Source organism: Amblyomma maculatum, chromosome 5 (genome assembly GCF_055883805.1).
Source record: "Amblyomma maculatum isolate TAMU_Amacu chromosome 5, ASM5588380v1, whole genome shotgun sequence".
Classification (NCBI taxonomy): Eukaryota; Metazoa; Arthropoda; class Arachnida; order Ixodida; family Ixodidae; genus Amblyomma; species Amblyomma maculatum.
This window is the reverse complement of record NC_139348.1, coordinates 106,348,814-106,366,548: the sequence shown is the minus strand read 5'-3', so window position 1 is coordinate 106,366,548 and position 17,735 is coordinate 106,348,814. Positions and strand designations below refer to the sequence as shown.

Below are 17,735 nucleotides of genomic sequence, written 5' to 3'. Positions count from 1 at the left end.
TGTTCGTTTGGGCAAAACAGTCTGCATTCGTCCAAAGTGCAAAGAAAGGAATATAGAAATAAATTGTTATATGAATAAAGAGAGAAAAAAATCGATTAGGTTGTGTTCTTTGTCTATGAACGCACTATTGCTCCCTGTGCCAGCTATTTCATGTAAGAGGACACCTCGCTTCCGGACCGGACCCGTCGAGGAAAAGGCTAGGTGCATGAGTTGGCGGACGCGCAGGGCGTTGCTGGGACGTGCAATGCGCTGCAAGAGGGACCGACATCAAAACAGGTTTGGTCAGGAGTGGTTGTGGCCGCGTGGCCAGATAACTATAAAAGAAAACGAAAACCAAATAGCTACATTTGCGTATATGCTTGCTGTAATCGGGCATCGTGGTCCTTTACCCCGTAATAATGACTCGTGACGGCGCGTGCGATCAACGAACTCGTCGTACGTGGCGTCTGTAGATATGCGTGGGACTGGCGTTTCTGGCGGCTCCGGCCAACTGAGTACTTCGCCGCTGTCGATCACATTTTCGTTCATTCCTCTTAAGTCTGGTTGCGAAGGCGAGGTTTCAGAGAAAATGCGGAACACGAGGGCCTTCACTAAGCCTCTTCGTGATTGGTGTGCCTGTTTTTGAACTCTGATTCACGTATTTCGTGCCACCAGAAAGGTGTTCCGCTATCGCGCAACTATACCGCGTCACGCTGTAATGGCGTTTTAATACATTATTATAATGCCTCAAACACTTTCCCTAATCCCTTTTTCCCACGGATGCGTACTACATATGAATCCGATAATGAAGTAAGCAGTAACCACGCGCTGTTGGGCACAATATAATATTCGATAGTTGGGTGAGTTGGTAACTTAATACAGTTTGGTTTGTTTAGTACATGAGGTACTTAACTTTCCAAACGACTCTTGCTGTGAAGTGATAATTTTGACCACCTGGAGTTCTTTAACGCTCACATGACGCCGCACAGTACACTGGCGTCCTGCTTTTCGCCTCCATCTAAACGTGGCCGCCGCGAACGGGCCCTAGCTCAGTATTAAAACGTCCTAACGAGGGACATTCCGCGATGAGACATTTCTTTACGGCGGTAAACCATCGGCACAAAGAAGCTTCTTATCTTAAACGTAATATTTTCTTTGACAGCGCAACGATCATATCGAGAAGCGACACACGGACAAAAGCTGCCCGTGTGTTTGTTTGCTCGTAATGTGGACGTCGTCCTTAACCTGAAAAAACAAAACAAAAACAAAACAAAGTTTTGAGTCACGATGCAAATAAGCTTGCGTGCGAGCTCGTTTTACTGAATGCATACGAGACTTCATGCAGATATCGTTGTCAATGACCCGTCGTTATCCGCTTCGTTGAGCACCATAAGCTTTGCGACAGGGTTATAAACAAAGGAGGGGGTTCCCACTCTGCAGCCCGTTACAAGAAATATGTTCTCGTAAGCTGAAAATACAGTTGTATGTATGTTTTGGTTTTGGTTTGGTTTGGTTTGGTTTTGTGGGGTTTAACGTCCCAAAGCGACTCAGGCTATGAGAGACGCCGTAGTGGAGGACTCCGGAAATTTCGACCACCTGGGGTTCTTTAACGTGCACTGACATCGCACCGCACACGGGCGCCTTGCTTTTGGCCTCCATCGAAAAGTGGCCGCCGAGGCCAGGATTCGATCCCGCATCCTTAGGAACAGTAGTAGAGTGCCGTAACCAGTGCGCCACGCCGGCTTTGCTTTTCGCCTCTATTGAAAAGCGGCCGCCGCAGCCGGGATATGGTGACTAGAAGCTTCTAGTCACCATAGCCGGGATTCGATACCTCATCTTTGGGCACAGTAGTCGAGCGCCCTAACCACTGCATCATATTTATTCACACTTGCCTCCCTGATAATGCAGGCGGGGGGGGGGGGGGGTGATGTGACCGTGCCATTGGTAACAGGGAAGTATAAATTTGATTTGAGCTAAAAAAAAAAAATGTATGGGATGTAGGGGTCGAATATAGAATGTCAAATGCATTCACCCGTGAATCGCACGCCATTCTGAAGCACACGTGCAAGAAGTCGCATCTTTATTTAGTCATCTCGATTGTTTTCGGACAAAAAGGTTGCGAGGCGGGCGCTTAACTCATTCTTTGGCAGGTATTTTCAAAGAGCAGCTTTCTTCCTACATTCTTTTCCTGGTCGAGCGCCGAAGGATGGCGTCCTTTGCAATATATATATATATTTATTCTTCTTACGCTTCGCGCATGCTTTGGAAGCTGAGGAGGCCCGATATTTCTTTATTACCTTCGTTAGGTGATCCTTGGGCAGCGCAGTTGGAAACACGGACGCGATTGCGCAAAAAATGTTTATCCTCTTCGGGTGCCGCAACATGACCTGTGGAGGTCTCGACGAACAGAAGCGGAAATATGCTGGGAACAGGCGAAACAAAAAATGAAAAATAGGAAAGAGCACGAAAGCAGCTGACTAAAGCCTCAAGCTCGCCGCCATCCACTGCGTAACACGCATGTGCACGTATAGGTGCTAAAGCTGCCTATTGGGACTTTGTCAAAGAATGGGAAAAAAAGTGTGTGTGTGTGTGTGTGTGTGGGTGTGTGTGTGTGTGTGTGTGTGTGTGTGTGTGTGTGTGTGTGTGTGTGTGTGTGTGTGTGTGTGTGTGTGTGTGTGTGTGTGTGTGTGTGTGTGTGTGTGTGTGTGTGTGTGTGTGTGTGTGTGTTGTAAACGCTTCTATCTTGTAATTCATCATAAAAAAGCACGAACATGCCGTGACTATGGCTGATTTTTAAACTGGAGGTATTGAAGGCAGGAAAGGTAGGAACGCTCGGATGAATGAGGACCCATATATTGCGGATATGTCGGTATGCGAATATGTTTAAACGGGCGTTGTTTGCGTTTAGCGCATTCTGTTTGTTTTAACGAGTGGCACGTGCCAGCGCCGCATCGCATTGCTTACGTACATTAAAGCTTTCATCGCCTTAAGCACAGGTGCCTGTTTTAGGTGTCAAATGCTTTGTAAATTTCAGGCGCAAATATTACGGCACATAATTTGTAGTGTTCACTTTTGTGCAATAGGTATGATGAATCGGCGAGAGCAGTTTCATCGGAAATGACTTAACAGGAGACACTGCTCCACCTGGCCGCCACCTCACTAATGAGCGCATGCCAGAATGGACACACCTATTAAGTAGACACTTGAGGCCCCAAACTTCAATGTGTAACCACATGCAGGCCTCGCCGCGGTGGTGCAGTGGTTAAGATGTCCGACTACTGTGCCGGAGTTCCCGGGCTCGATCCCGACCGCTGGCGGCTGCGTTTAGATGGAGGGGAAACGGAGAGGCGTCCGTGTGCTGCGCGATGTCAGCGCACGTTAAAGATCCGCAGGTGGTCGTAATTACTCCGTAGCCCTCCACTACAGCTCCTCTTTCTCTCTGTCCACTTTCGCTCCCCACTTCCGCCCTTCCCTTACGGCGCGGGTCAGGTGTCCACAGAGCAAATGTTACGGTGTAGGGGGGGTGGCTGATCCTGGCCCTGATGGGGCAGGGACAGGTAGGTCACCGCCTCTTGCGGCGGGGGCTATCCTGCCACCGAATTTTTATCTGTTGTAGGCCGTCGTAGCACCCGCTACTGCTTCGGTGCTGTTGCGGCGTGCATCTTTCTCTTCCTCTTCTTTTTGTTCTCTATTTTCTCTTCTGTCCGCACGAGGCAGCAGAGGTGGCTCTCAGCTACAGAGCCAGTGGCAGGCCCGTGCATTTTCTTCTCCTTCTTCCTGAAGAACATACTGCGCGTTTATTTTCCGGCCAACAAATTGTTATCAGTGACATGAAGCCATGTTTCTATAGCGACGCGACGTATATGCGATGGAAAAGGCTTACTGGTGCTAAAATACGTTTCAGGGTGCCGATACTTGCAGCGATAAGTTATTTTCTCTTCCCACATATTCCACAACCACGGCCGCTCGATGGAAGCGCAGTGCCACAACACTCTAGTCATGTTTATTGAGTCCCGCCAAGCTATCACTGAAATGTTTTCATGCGTGTCACGAACAAAGGGAGCGTTGACAGCTTTTCTTTTTTACCTGCTCTATAGGGAGCCAAACTACACCTTTAAAATAGGTAGATCGGAAACTACATACAAACTTTTCTTCTACCGCTTTGGCTGGCCAGCTGTTTCGGGCGGTGGGCGAAACGTTTCGCAATCCCAGAACCTGAGCGATGCGAAGAGCGGCAGTGGATCTCTCTCTTTTGTAACAAATGCTTTCCACCACCACAACCACCGCCGCCAGCCCACCGTGTGGAGCCACCGCGCGGCGCTCTACCTCGAATTATCGCCTAATGTGGCTAGCGCTCCGGTTGTACTCTGGAACACCTCTAAAACGCAGATCGGTTCCACAGATTCCGGGTTCGAATCCGACCTCGGCGGCTGCGTTTCGATGGAGGCGAAACGAAGAGGCGTCGTGTGCTGTGCGATGTCAGCGCACGTTAAAGATCCCCAGGTGGTCGAAATTACTCCGTAGCCCTCCACTACGGCTCCTCTTTCTCTCTTTCCACTTTCATTCCCACCCTCCTCCCTTCCCTTACGGCGCGGTTCGGGTGTCCACAGAGCAAGTGTGACAGTTACTGCACCTTTCCCTTCCTGTGAACCAATTTATTATTATTATTATTCCACAGATTCGACTAGCGAACGCGTCTCTGCTCTTGGAGTCTTCCGAGCTCTTAGTTGTCGACCCCTTCGGGTCCACATTGTCTCATTTCTTAGTATTTGTTGCGTATTCATTTTTAGTTAACAAGATCCCTCCCGATTACTTAAACGGCTGCCTTAGTGCTTTTATGCGTACTTCTGCGCTTCAAGTCTTCTAAGGCTAACTAAACATATATGTTTGAATGTCTGACCGCATTTCAAATGCTCGGCAAGCTATGGGAAGGCTTCAGCACCTAGTTGCAGTCTCCCTCTTAAGTTTTGTTGGAAGTATGGTCCGTTTTTAGCTGTCGTTCTTTGATCGTCGATCGAGTAAAGTTTATGGCAATTGTCTGTTATTGCCGTAAACGATAGCGGGACAAAAATAACCCCGTTAAGAGCTTTCTCACTTCGGTGTGGTGTGTAGTTGACGCAGAGGGCGAAACTCATTTCAAGCTCGATGAGTCACGGCCTATCATCGTGTGACAATACAATCACCCGGAACACTTCACACGTAAAGGAAACCGTAGACATTCGGAACTAAGAAATAGAGAGGTTGGTTGGTTCATAGGAAGGGAAAGGCGCAGTATCTGTCTCACTTGCTCTGTGGACACCTGAACCGCGCCGTAAGGGAAGGGATGAAGGTGGGAGTGAAAGTGGATAGAGAGAAAGGGGGGCCGTAGTGGAGGGCTACGGAGTAATTTCGACCACCTGGGGATCTTTAACGTGCGCTGACATCGCACAGCACACGGACGCCACTTCGTTTTGCCTCCATCGAAACGCAGCCGCCGAGGCCGGGTTTCGATGGAGGCGAAACGAAGTGGCGTCCGTGTGTGTGCGTGTGTGTGTGTTAGAAAAAGAGATAGAGTGATATATATATATATATATATATATATATATATATATATATATATATATATATATATATATATATATATATATATATATATAGAGAGAGAGAGAGAGAGAGAGAAACAGATACTGTCGTTTTCTTACACGTCAGTGGAGGGGAGCGAAATGTTATGTTCTGCAACGCATCTGTATAGAACTTCCATAAACTGGGAACGTGATGCTTGCCGACGAGTCCCTTGTAGCGCCCGTAAGGCAACCGTTCCGAGGCTCACTCGACGAATCGAAGGTTGCCGTCTCAATTACCGGCGTCCTCCATGTACGTGTATACGCTGCAGATTCGCCGACTACGCTCGTGTCGAGACAACACCTTGACAGCTCCTTAGACCTTGCAAGACGCATCGAGTGCAGATCGTCCAATTCTTCTTCCCTTTCACTTACCCCTCTCCCTCTCTCCACGCTAATCGCGAGAAACTACACCACGCGGGTGGGGTAGTGATGCAACATTCATCAGCTTTCTCTCCCCACTACACAACCAGATGGCTTTGGAAGCGTAAACAGCTTCGCTGATCCCGAAATTACATACAAAAAGGAGGTATGCAAGCAGAGAGAAGGCGAAGCTTGTCCGCTTTCTTTCTTTTTGGCCCGAGGCGTACTACCGATGTGGAAATGAGGCGAGCTCTTCGTTTTCGCCGGGTTATTGCCTTTAGAGTTTCCTGGAACAAGCAAAAGAAAAATAAAAAAGAGAGAAGAAAAAGCTTGGTGCGATGATGACGGCTACGTGTGAAACGCTGCTGTAACTACGGCGCTTCTTTATGAAACGCCGTGTAAAGACGGATGTGATATACGACTTGGTTAGCCTGACAGGTACGCGGTAGATAAAAAGGTGCGCGCTTATAGTTACGTAGTGGTGGCTGAGGCACGCACCGGCATTAGTAGCAGCATCACGGTTAGAAGAATTTTCGACTCACTGGGGTACTTCCCAAGCATGAGTAAGATTTATGGAGCGAAAATAAAAGGGCGGCGAGTGGTACGAGCTGACCAAACGAGCACACATCGCCGTGGGCCGTTAAGTGAGAAAACAAAACGGTAGGAAAATTACGCACCTGGTCTGGATTACCTGTTCGCTATTGCATCCACCTACAGACTCTTTCAGAAGGAGCGTGTGCGCAATGTAATTTCTTTGATATCCGCTTTACTATACCTCTGTGGTACGCTTGTTTTAAAAATAAAAATAAAAAAAGGAAGTGCCGACTCGCCTCCTTTGGATGTTTCCGAAAGAAGCGAGAACGAGGTCGCAAGAGCGCGTTTGCCTCTACAGGCGGTAATTACGCATGCAAGAGGATTTCGAAAATGCTTGGAATGCGGGATTTGTGACGTCGATCGGAGACTCTTCGGAACGTTATCTTTTAAGGCGAAGACCTTTAATGGCTCATGCTGTCGTGGACAAAACGTGTCCCGCTTTTGCGTCGGCTCTGATTGGCCGAGGCGGGATGACGTCATAGAGGTCTCGACCAGTCACAGAGCACTACCACAGTATGCGCGAATGCGTGCCTTATATGGCCATATACCTATCAATGGTCTAATAATAATGAATGACTGTTTAATTAGTTAATTTATATGCAAGTAATTATTTAATGTATAATAAATAATTAATTATGTCTAATGAATAATTAGGCATTCGGTTATATATTACCCTCTTTATGATTAATTAATGATTTACTAATTAGTGTCAGTTGCGTAGCAGAATGCGGAATTCGGGCTTTCGCCTTTCACTACCTAAGTCGCTAAGTCCCTGGTATTTTTTTTAAGCGTTGAATGACAATGAACTGTAACAGTGCGCTGATAGATGTTTCTAGCATGAAATATGCTATGCGTTTCGGAAGTGTACGTCAGTAGTAGAGTGCGTCCGTGGAAGCTGATATCTCCACGAGACTTACAAGCGGTACTGGTCGATGAGGCCGGTACTCAAGGAACACCCTATACTGTATACGTTGCTGGGAGTGTCGATTATATATCAGCAAAAGTAGGCAGAAACGTCTTAAACAAGACGACCACAGGGGTTTGTTCTCTCTTTTCGCTATCTTTGGCAGCTGTTTCTTTTCTTTGTGTTGCCACTGTTACCTTGAGTGTCGACAAGCCAATGCGCTGATTATTTTCCAAGCACTGAAGGAAGAGTGTGCATGCCTCGAGCAGCTGGCTTTGGGGGATGAATTTACGTTTTGTCGAGAAATGAAACGTGTTCATCGTACACTAACTATTACTCTGGTAGCCGCTAGGTCGGCACCAGAGGCAGCATGCGACCTGTGGCAAACCGCACGTTGTAGTGATATGATAACTGTTCTGTCTTTGTTTTTGCACGTTACCGTTGAATCTTATTGTAATAGCACCAGTTCCTTTGGTCCAATCCCAGGTTCCACCAAATGACTCTTTTTGAAGCATGAAATCTGATATCGACCAGCTATGTGCGATGCCTGTTATGCTGTTTTCTGGTTCTGAGGAACTCTCAATAAGAGCTGCTGGGAATTTGACACGTCTAATATCGGCGCACTCTCCTCCTGTGGGAAAGATCGAGCTACCCGAATACGTAGGTTGGCAAGCATCCCCATTGCTGATAGAGTGCCAGATCGATCGCCTTCTTTGAGAGCGTTGTCAGGAAGCGCTTTTCGACGGAAAGTTGACGTCGAATGCTTCAGAGACAGTCATCGCTATTGCGTCGAAGGCCAGCCCGTATGACGCGCATACATCCTCTGCTCGTTTATCCACACACAGCACTCGGCGTTTTGGACGGGTCCTTCATGACACCGAGCCATTCACCCAGGCCAAGGAGTCAGGGCTGTGGCATCATTTTAAGGGACACATAGAGCGGCTGCATGTTTAGAGGATTTCAACATTCTGGCGTTTATATTTCAATATTTTCTTTTCTCTCTTTAATATGTTCTACAATTGTGACAGTCTTTTTTTTTTTTTGAAGAAAGGTAGGATATAATTATCTAGTTGTGCTTGGTGGCGTCTGAACATTAAAACGTTTCTCACGTGTGGTAGTTTTGAGAAAAAGGCATTCACTAGTATAAGATCATACAGAATATGGTAGGTAGGTTGCATCAACGAAGGATTCCCCAGTAGCTATGCGAATTGAGCTCCGCCATTCTCCCCCCACACCTCCACTGTAGGATTGTATATAGTGCATACTGTACCTCCTTTAACACCATTCTTATAATCGCTTTTTTTTTTCTTGTACGTTGATGCAGATTGTGGGGGCAACCTGACGGCGCTATCGAAGCCGGCGCGGCTCTACACACCGGGCTACCCCAAGGGTTACGAGTCTAACCAGCTCTGCAGATGGGTCATCACCGCCGACGGAGACATCACGCTCCACTTCGTCAACATCGAAATCGAGGACTCTCCGGGTTGCGAGTACGTCACTACACGTAGAAATGGCGAAATTGCGAACTTCCACAGCATGACAAGAAGTTTTGCTTCGCAAGTTTAGTTGGTTATTGATTATAGCATCCTGAGCAGTATCCATTCGTTGATGCCAATTCTTCAGCGATTCTACAGCCAGTACTAGCGATTCGGACTTACGAGTGCAGAAACCTCCGTCGCCGTGGTGCGGAGGTCTGCTTAAAAGTACCAAGCTTCGAGGTTTTATGCACGGGGTCCGTAAAAAGCTCCTGATCATTTTGCTGTCGAACGCGAGTCCCGGTATTGCTGAAATATAGAGAAGGCCCGTTATTGTGAGCTTTTCATGGATCTTCTTTCATTGGTACATACCATCGCCATGATCACGCGCCTGGATTCGCCATCGGAATAAACACCTGGCACGGAATACCTTGCCTTGCCGTCACGACCTTGAAGTCTCGACCTAGCTTTCTATTTTAAGTGGTGGAGGTGAAACTCGATCCCCTTGCTACCTTACGCCCTGCCTCTCACTGGAGCTACGTTCCGGTTGCCGTTTGGCAACTGCCACCATCGTCATGTCAACCGAGAGCAGTCTCGACCCGGCCGGACCCACCGGCCGGACACGACAACGCGACCCACCGCTCCACAAGTGGGGGAGGTATCCAGCACCTCCACCACTTGTGAAAGAAGGCCAGGTCAAGACGGCAAAGTCATGGCGGCAAGGCAAGCTATGCCGTGTCTGGTGTTTATTCCAATGGCGAACCTGGCGATGACGATGGTATGTACAAATGAAAGAATGAGACCCATGGCAGGCTCACAATATATATATATATATATATATATATATATATATATATATATATATATATATATATATATATATATATATATATATATATATATATGCACACTATCAGTGCAGTCAGTACCGTGCTGCATGGATTCAAATTCACATCTGAAGCAGTTAACTCCGAAGAACAGTTATCTTACAGTATTGCCTTGCATGCTTAGAGAGTGTCAGTTTCCACTCGTGGAGGCACCTGAAGGCCGGAAAAACAGAGCAAAAGCAGACAGGAGAGGTTGCCAATATGTTTTGTCTGCTTTACGGCGAGAGTCGTTACTTGGACTCCATCTCCAACGGTTGTGCAACTGAAGCCTGTTATCGTTGTTCTTCCTTTGGCTCGGAGGCCAAGTGCATCGGTGTTAATCGAATACAAGCCAGATAACGACAGAAGAGTAGAAGGCAGAGTAAACACGCACACAACAAGGTTGAGGAATAGGGATGACGTTGAGGAGAGAGAAATGGACGCGCCGGCACGCACCGAACGTTTTGAAGAAGTGGTAGCCTATTTTAGACGGTTAATGCTCTTTTGTGTTCCTTATTTTTGCTTTCATTTATGGTGCAGTTTTTTTTTTATAACTTTTCAGGAAAGGGAGTCAGGGTAAAAAAAAAATTGTCGGTGGCTTAGGTTGGCTACGCCAGGGTATAGCTAGCGAGAGGTACGTTTCCCTTGCTGAGCTTGTTCCTTCACATCCTCATCTTTTGGTTCCCATTGAATGACATCTTCAATAAGCTTCATCTCGGCGGCTATGCGGCGTCAGTTATGCTCAGCAGTGCGTCTGGCATATCCGTTTGGCAAGCCGTTCCTCTTTCTCTTCGGGCTTCACCGCTGCTCTCTTGGCCTTCTTACGCTCATCCACTCCTTGAATGAGTAGCCAAGTGCCAGGCGACAATATCAGAATCGGAAGTTGTTAATCTTCTCTTGTCTACACCGCCGTTTAGCAGCGGTGGGACTCTCCTTTTCTGCGTTCATGTCAAACGTTGTGATGAAGCCGCCTATTTCATTTCCACATTTTATACCCAATGCTCAACATGCGACGTGCGGTTCGTGTGATAGAGCGGCGTGCGGCGAGACGGCAACCAAGTGCGCGGCGCATCTGGTGCCCTTCTCCGGTTGCTATGGTTACAGCGCGTGCGCTCAACTGGCCGCTCGCGGCCACCGCGAAATGCTAGACTGGTAGCCCAGTGTAGCTCTTGCTACAAAAGTCTTGCACTAATCACAGCAGCGGTGAAAATGGCATTCTTGGTCGTGCGGGAAATGATGTGTCAACACAGCAAGGACAAAACATTTCTGGTCTCACATTGCCATTCATGTGAAACAATGAAGAAGGAGAAGAAGTAATGTACTCCTACGTTTGACCAGGTTAGGATTTTGTATCGCCACAAAGAAAAAAATGACGAGAGAGATAGTTGAATCATATTTTATTTCAACGGACAATCAGTGTGTCAGCAAGACTTCTCTGGCTTTTTTGAGTGACGTTTTGTGCAGCAGGTGAACCCAGGAGTTGTTTCACATGATTGTTTCGTTTTCGTCATATTTGTTTTTATGTGGACCTTGGAGTAAAGGTCTAGGCATAGTTGTGAGTCAGCGCTTGTACTGTGGCTTCCTTTTATCTTGTCCTGTATCTTCTTGTTCGCGCTGTTTAAATTAATAATGGATGTGTCGAGAACTGTTTGTGCAAAAAGAGGCTTGTGATAGTAGCTCAACGCCTACGTTTTGCACGCTGTTTTCATGGAGATGGCTGTCCTGTTGCCACTAGTAATGGTGATAAGGCAGGGATATGTGTCGGCGCGTATACGGAGCGAGTGTTATGCATTTCTATGTTGTTGGCACCGTGCGGCGTTCTCCTTTGCAGTTGCTTACCGTGGTCGTATATGCACGTACTGAAGGACGCAGACTTCTCGGGGTCCTCGTTTTCTGTTTTTACCCTACTGTGCTTACTCCAAAAACACACGCCAGCCGTTGCAGCAGTGGCCGTATAAGGAAGTTGCTCCAAGATGAAAAAGTTTCATCGTATACCATGTCGCGACAGCAAACCCGTGCGCCCTCGTGCTAACCAACTAATGTTAATGGCAGAGAGGTCCAATATAACTACAGGTCAGAGCAAACACCTCTAGTCGGAAAATACTGCAGAAGAATTTTCTGTGGTCACAACAAAATTTCATTGTGGTTTTTGAAAGGGAACCTTTTGTGAGAACAGAAATTTATGTTGTAACGTCAGAAGTTTTTTTAGTTACAATAAAAAAGTACTGCAGCACTACAGACTACAGAAACTAGGACAGAGAAAATTACAGAACTGCAGATAATTCTGACGTTTACGACAGAACTACATAATATGTTGCAAAATATGTTGCATTGTTGACACAGTTTTTTTCAACTGGATCCGTTGTCCATTCTCCACCTGTTGTCATCTAATCTTTGGAGAGTGATGCGCATGGCCGGTATATGTTATGTGTGCGGTAGAGATGACGTTTTAATCGTTGGTGGTATTTCCACAGCGTATAGTTCAAGCAGCTCCTCTTGCTCAGGTACGACAACGTCGACGTCCTCATTGGCCCGAAGCAGGTCTCCACGGGCAAGACATGCGGCACCATCACGAACCGAACAATCCACACCAACTCGACGGCCGTCACGGTGATCTTCAAGTCGGACGAATCATACGAGGAGAAGGGATTCTTTCTGGAGTTCTTCGCCGACACAGGAGTGGCAGGTACGTGAGTGACTTGCGAGAGCGCATTCCTCATAGCTATAGATACGTTTCTTCTACCTTCGGCGAGCGAGGCGAAAGTGCCCCATTTCGTCAACCGCCAGGAAGCGTGTGGTGCGAAGGTTAATTTTTGCGGTCTATAATTTTGCGTTCTTGTCCCCAACAAATCCCAGAGCCTGCAAATGACATTGCTTGTTTAGCTGTTAGTTCATGACATCACAAGGTGCTGCCGCCTCCGAAAACAGGACAGCAAAATTAATCAGAAAAACAATTGCATCAAAATAGGACCCCAGAATACTCTCAGGGTTCCCGAAGATGATAGAACAAGTCAGCGTCAACGTAGAGACAACAAGAGTGCCATCATCTAATGCAGATTGTACGTAATATACGCACGACGTTGTGCACTCTTTTTATTCACAACTTTTTTTCTTTCAATGAGAGTGTACATTTGTTTCAAGCGGCTTTTGTGCCAAAAGCCGGCGAGCTAGTGGAACAAGAACCCCTACTGAAAAACGAAAAGTTCTACGGGGCAATAACCTTACACAATCTCATCAAATCACATAAGCTCTCATACGATGCACATCATTATCATAATATATCTTCCATAATTTATGTTAATGTACAAGAAACTATGAGATCTTACGCAATTTATGCGACTTGTATGGGATTTCTTACGTGAATTGAGTGAGACTGCGAGAAAATGTGAGGTTATTGACTAATACAATTTTTTCAGTATGTGGTATTCATGCACCATTGGTTCAGATAGTAAATCTACGCAGTGCTAGAAATTTACTCAGCAGGTATTATCAAACAGAAGGTGCATGCATGCTAAACAAGATCCGCAGATTAGTGCCCACACTAATTTAGGTACTATGTCAAAGCCATTTGCCGGCATAGCTGCTGCTAGGTTTACTGCATACGTTGTACCTGTGTTCTGGGACAACCTTTATCTGTTTGGATGGCTCACATTTTCTATAGGAAACGTTAGTTTAAAACGTTGTTTTATGGCGGAGAAATCATGTTGACTGCGGTTGTGGCAACACCAACAAACAGGCCACAGCAACTGTTTCTGATTCGGTGTTCTTTGACGTGCACGTGACGTAACACTAGTCGCCGCTCCTTTCTTGCCTTCCGGCCTGTACGTTCGTTTATCCCTTTCCAAGGTATACCAAGGAAGCAACCTCATATCCGGTTGCTTAAGCTAACTCCAAACCTTTACTCAATGTCGTTTTTAATCACCCGATCATATCAACAAGCTGAGGTGTGCACGAGTGGCACAGATTTATGTTCCTTATTGAGAATGATCGTTAACTGTCATTGTTATCAGCAAAAAATATCCACTGATATGGAGCGATATGCATTGCAGTTCCATAGTGGTTCGCCATATGTTTTGCAATGACGATAGGCCTCGTTGGTGATATGAGAAGCGCTTTGAAGGCACCGCATGGGGATGGACCATTCATTCATTTATTGGGGTGCATCGAAGTGTGGTACTCCTACTCGGGGGAGGGGAGGGGGGTGACCTCCTACGATGGGGTCAACGCCACTCCCTAGAGGTGGCTGCCATTGAAAGTTACCAGGTGTTATATATCCTTAATAATTGGTTCACAGGAAAGGAAAGGCGCAGTAACTGTCACACTTGCTCTGTGGACACCCGAACCGCGCCGTAAGGGAAGGGAGGAAGGTGGGAATTAAAGTGGAAAGAGAGAAAGAGGATCCGCAGTGGAGGGCTACGGAGGAATTTCGACCACCTGGGGATCTTTAACGTGCGCTGACATCGCACAGCACACGGACGCCACTTCGTTTCGCCTCCATCGAAACGCAGCCGCCGCGGTCGGGTTCGAACCCGGGAACTCCGGCACAGTAGTCGGGCGTCTTACCACTGCACCACCCCGGCGGGGCGTTATATATCCTTCGCTTTGAGAAGGGAGAACATGTGAGCAACAGGAAGGTACGACGTCACAATGGTGTTCATGCAGCTAGGGCACGTGAATTTGAAAAAGAAAAGCTTACACACGGCATCAGTGCCGCGACAAATTATTCAGAGGAAGACAAATCATCCTTTCAAAACGTTGGCTATTAGAGTTGGGCTCCCCTCCAAATATGTTGAGTTCTCTTAAGTAACATTCATCTACCATAGCCGGGCTTTTATCCCACGATCGCAGTTTTTCCGCCTTTCCAATGCTTCACTCCTACTTTCTCGGTATCATGCCCACCTGTTGTCTTTACGATGCGTCCAATCTCTTGCTCTTAGTTCGCTTTTTGTCTTGCATTAAGCTAAGGCCACCCATGCAGATAGCCTGAGCTTGAAGTGCAGTACCCGGTGCAACCGTACAGAAAAATCAAAAGTTCTACCTCACAAAATCTCACCAAATCGCATACACTCTCATACGGTGGACATCATTATCATAAAATATTTCACATAATTTATGATAATGTACAAGAACCATGAGATCTTATGCAATTATATGTGACTTATATATGATTTCTTATGTGAATTGAGTGAGATTGTGTGAGAGAAATGTGAGGTTATTGCCTCATACAATTTTTTTCACTAGGGAATTGTTTTTTTTTGTTATTCATTGTATTACCAGAGCTCTCTGAGAACATATGCGGCGACACGATAACCGCCGAAGAAGGCAATGTGACCAGCCCCGGATACCCGTTCGAGTACCCGGACAACAGCAGCTGCTGGACACTCATCAACGTGGAGCCCGGGAAAGTCATCGTTATGCGGTTCAAGGTCATCGCACTTGAGTTTGACGAGTCGTGCTCGTTCGACTATGTCGAGGTCTTCGATGGTGCTTCCGAAGGTGTGTATGTGTATGTGTATATATGTGTGTATAGGTGTGTATAGGAGGGGTACGTGCTTGAATGATGCTCATTGTACTTCTGAGGAGAGGTGTTACATAATGAAGCCGATGAAGAGTAGCAGTCGTGTAAAAGCAATTAGTAGTGACCACACAACAAGTCTGATTAGCGCATGGTCGATGTTCTCAACTTAAGAAACTTAATAATCGGGCCAGATAGCGTATACGGCGAGCGCCAAAAGGACCAATGAAAAAAAAAAAAAGCGCCATATTATTAACTGCTGGAGAGGAATTACGGGCGTGTTACATTAACACGCCGAGACGGCGGAGTGCACAGCTTTACAAATCAACTACTTTAACATTTAGCATGTCTCAACAAAGATCTTGTTTTGTTGTGGGGTTCTGGCTTGATGCTGACAGTATATTATGTGGCTCTTTGTCATTTGTATCGTTAAAAGGCAAACACACTAGTGCATGGTGCCAAACGATTCTTGATTTTTGTTAATATGCCAAAGTTCATCACTGAACGATCCGGGAAGTTTATTTTATCGTACCACTGAGTTTTAAAACTGGTTACTGGTTTAACGAGTTAGCGCTTATGATTCCTGCATTTGCGGACTCGCTTTAATGGAAGCGAAATGCTAAAGCTCCTCTTCATTGAAAGTTATAGAGGTGCTCTACATTCACAATGGCTTCCCTTGTCGGAATAGGGTGTAGACAAAAACGGAATTTCTCATGAACCACACTACCACCTTGGCACGCAGTAACTAATTAAACTCTCAGTCTCCGCTTAACGCTCGTCACTTGGGGTTAAGTGCGTCCATTTAGTGACTTAAGCACGTCAGGCCCTACTGCTCGCAGCATAGCACCATGACACGCAGTGTGGGCTTATTGCAATATCTACCAAAGTTAAGTGCACTGGCCTACCCTACTGAAAAAAGTTGAATGATTAAATAACCTCAAAGAGGCTTAACTTTGCAATTAAGCCAAACAAACTTCATACCACATTATTTATTTTCATACGTTGGGTATGGCATTTTTGGATAATGTTTGACATTGATAATGTATTTGTGTGGTAATTTATAATAAATTCTCTATGACAGTATCCTATCATACAATTTTTAAAGCAAAAGCCTTTTTTTTTTACTCATGAGTTACGAAAATTTCCATAGGGGATGTCTGCATAAAAGAAAAAAGAAACAGTATCCCCCGGGGAATCCAGCTGCTATCTGTCCGATTCCAAGCCGAGTGCGCAAGCCACTACTCCACGTCGGGCTCGTGAGAAACCGATCTTATTTCTCCTTGTCTAGCGTGAGGATGATAGTAGCCATGACAATACTCCGCCGGGGTGGCGCAGTGGTTACGGCGCTCGACTACTGTTCCCAAGGACGCGGGATCGAATCCCGGCCTCGGCGGCAGCTTTTCGATGGCAGCGAAAAGCAAGGCGCCCGTGTGCTGTGCGATGTCAGTGCACGTTAAAGAACCCCAGGTGGTCGAAATTTCCGGAGACCTCCACTACGGCGTCTCTCATAGCCTGAGTCGCTTTGGGACGTTAAACCCCACGAACCAGTAGCCATGACAATGACGATGCAGTGAATGATAATGATAGTAGTAAAGATGGCAATGGCGGTGCATTTAATTAATAATGATGATAGTAGCAATAGTGGTGTTCCAGATGATTGTAGGGAAGACAGTGACGATGCAGTTGGTGAAAACAGCCCTCTAAAAGGGGCTTTCGCCATTTCCGTCCTTAACCAAAGTTAAGCGCAATCATGTAATTTGTTTTAGTGAGGTAGACGTTGACAAGTCCCTTGTCGAAACGCAAATGAGGCTTGCCTTTATCCCTTTGTTCAGCTTTCGTTTCACTTCAGCCGTTTGGTGCACGTGTTTATGTGAGACCTTGCACGAGCTCATCATAAATGATCTCGCTTTCCCCGCAAGACTCCCCGTCCTTCGGTCGCTTCTGCGGGGACTCCCAGAAGCGCATACTGCGCTCCACCAGCAGCAGCGTGCTCGTGCACTTCAAATCCGACGACCTGCTCAGCAACCGGGGCTTCCTGCTCGAGTACGAGAGCAACAGCGGCGGCATCAAGGTCAGCCACGACGGAGGTGAGCGAGAGACCCAACGTTGCGTCAGCGGTTGAAACGTTTTGTTCGTCTCCGTGGTCGCCTTAAATTACGAAGGACGCCTTACATCAAAAGAGGTATAATAATGTCACAGCCACAAGCTCATGTTAATGACTTTAGCAATGAGAATCCCTCTTTTTGAAGAAACCTCGACACTGAAACGACAGACATGTGAGCGGCGAAGACACGCCTACCGAATATAGGCGGGTGTCAGAATACGAACACGTTGCAGGGCATATGTGAAACGCTTGGAACCTGAAGCATTTGTTAGTCACTGCACTGTAAAAAAAAAAAAAAAAAAAAAAAAAAAAAAAAAAAAACTGCACTCTAAAAG

The 17,735-nt window shown here is 46.5% G+C and overlaps 1 protein-coding gene across 2 annotated transcripts in view; it reads left to right on the top strand.

Moving 5' to 3' along the window:
• LOC146189139 (mannan-binding lectin serine protease 1-like) overlaps window positions 1-17,735 on the top strand; it is a 67,166-nt gene that overhangs the window by 20,009 nt on the left and 29,422 nt on the right. The window contains exons 3-6 of one of the 2 annotated variants that reach the window (XM_084604051.1): window positions 8,765-8,930; window positions 12,286-12,467; window positions 15,059-15,277; window positions 17,216-17,383. In XM_084604051.1, the coding sequence (XP_084460177.1) occupies window positions 8,765-8,930; window positions 12,286-12,467; window positions 15,059-15,277; window positions 17,216-17,383 (735 nt within the window). The remainder of the gene's footprint in view (window positions 1-8,764; window positions 8,931-12,285; window positions 12,468-15,058; window positions 15,278-17,215; window positions 17,384-17,735) is intronic. The other variant, XM_084604052.1, reaches the window with a different exon arrangement.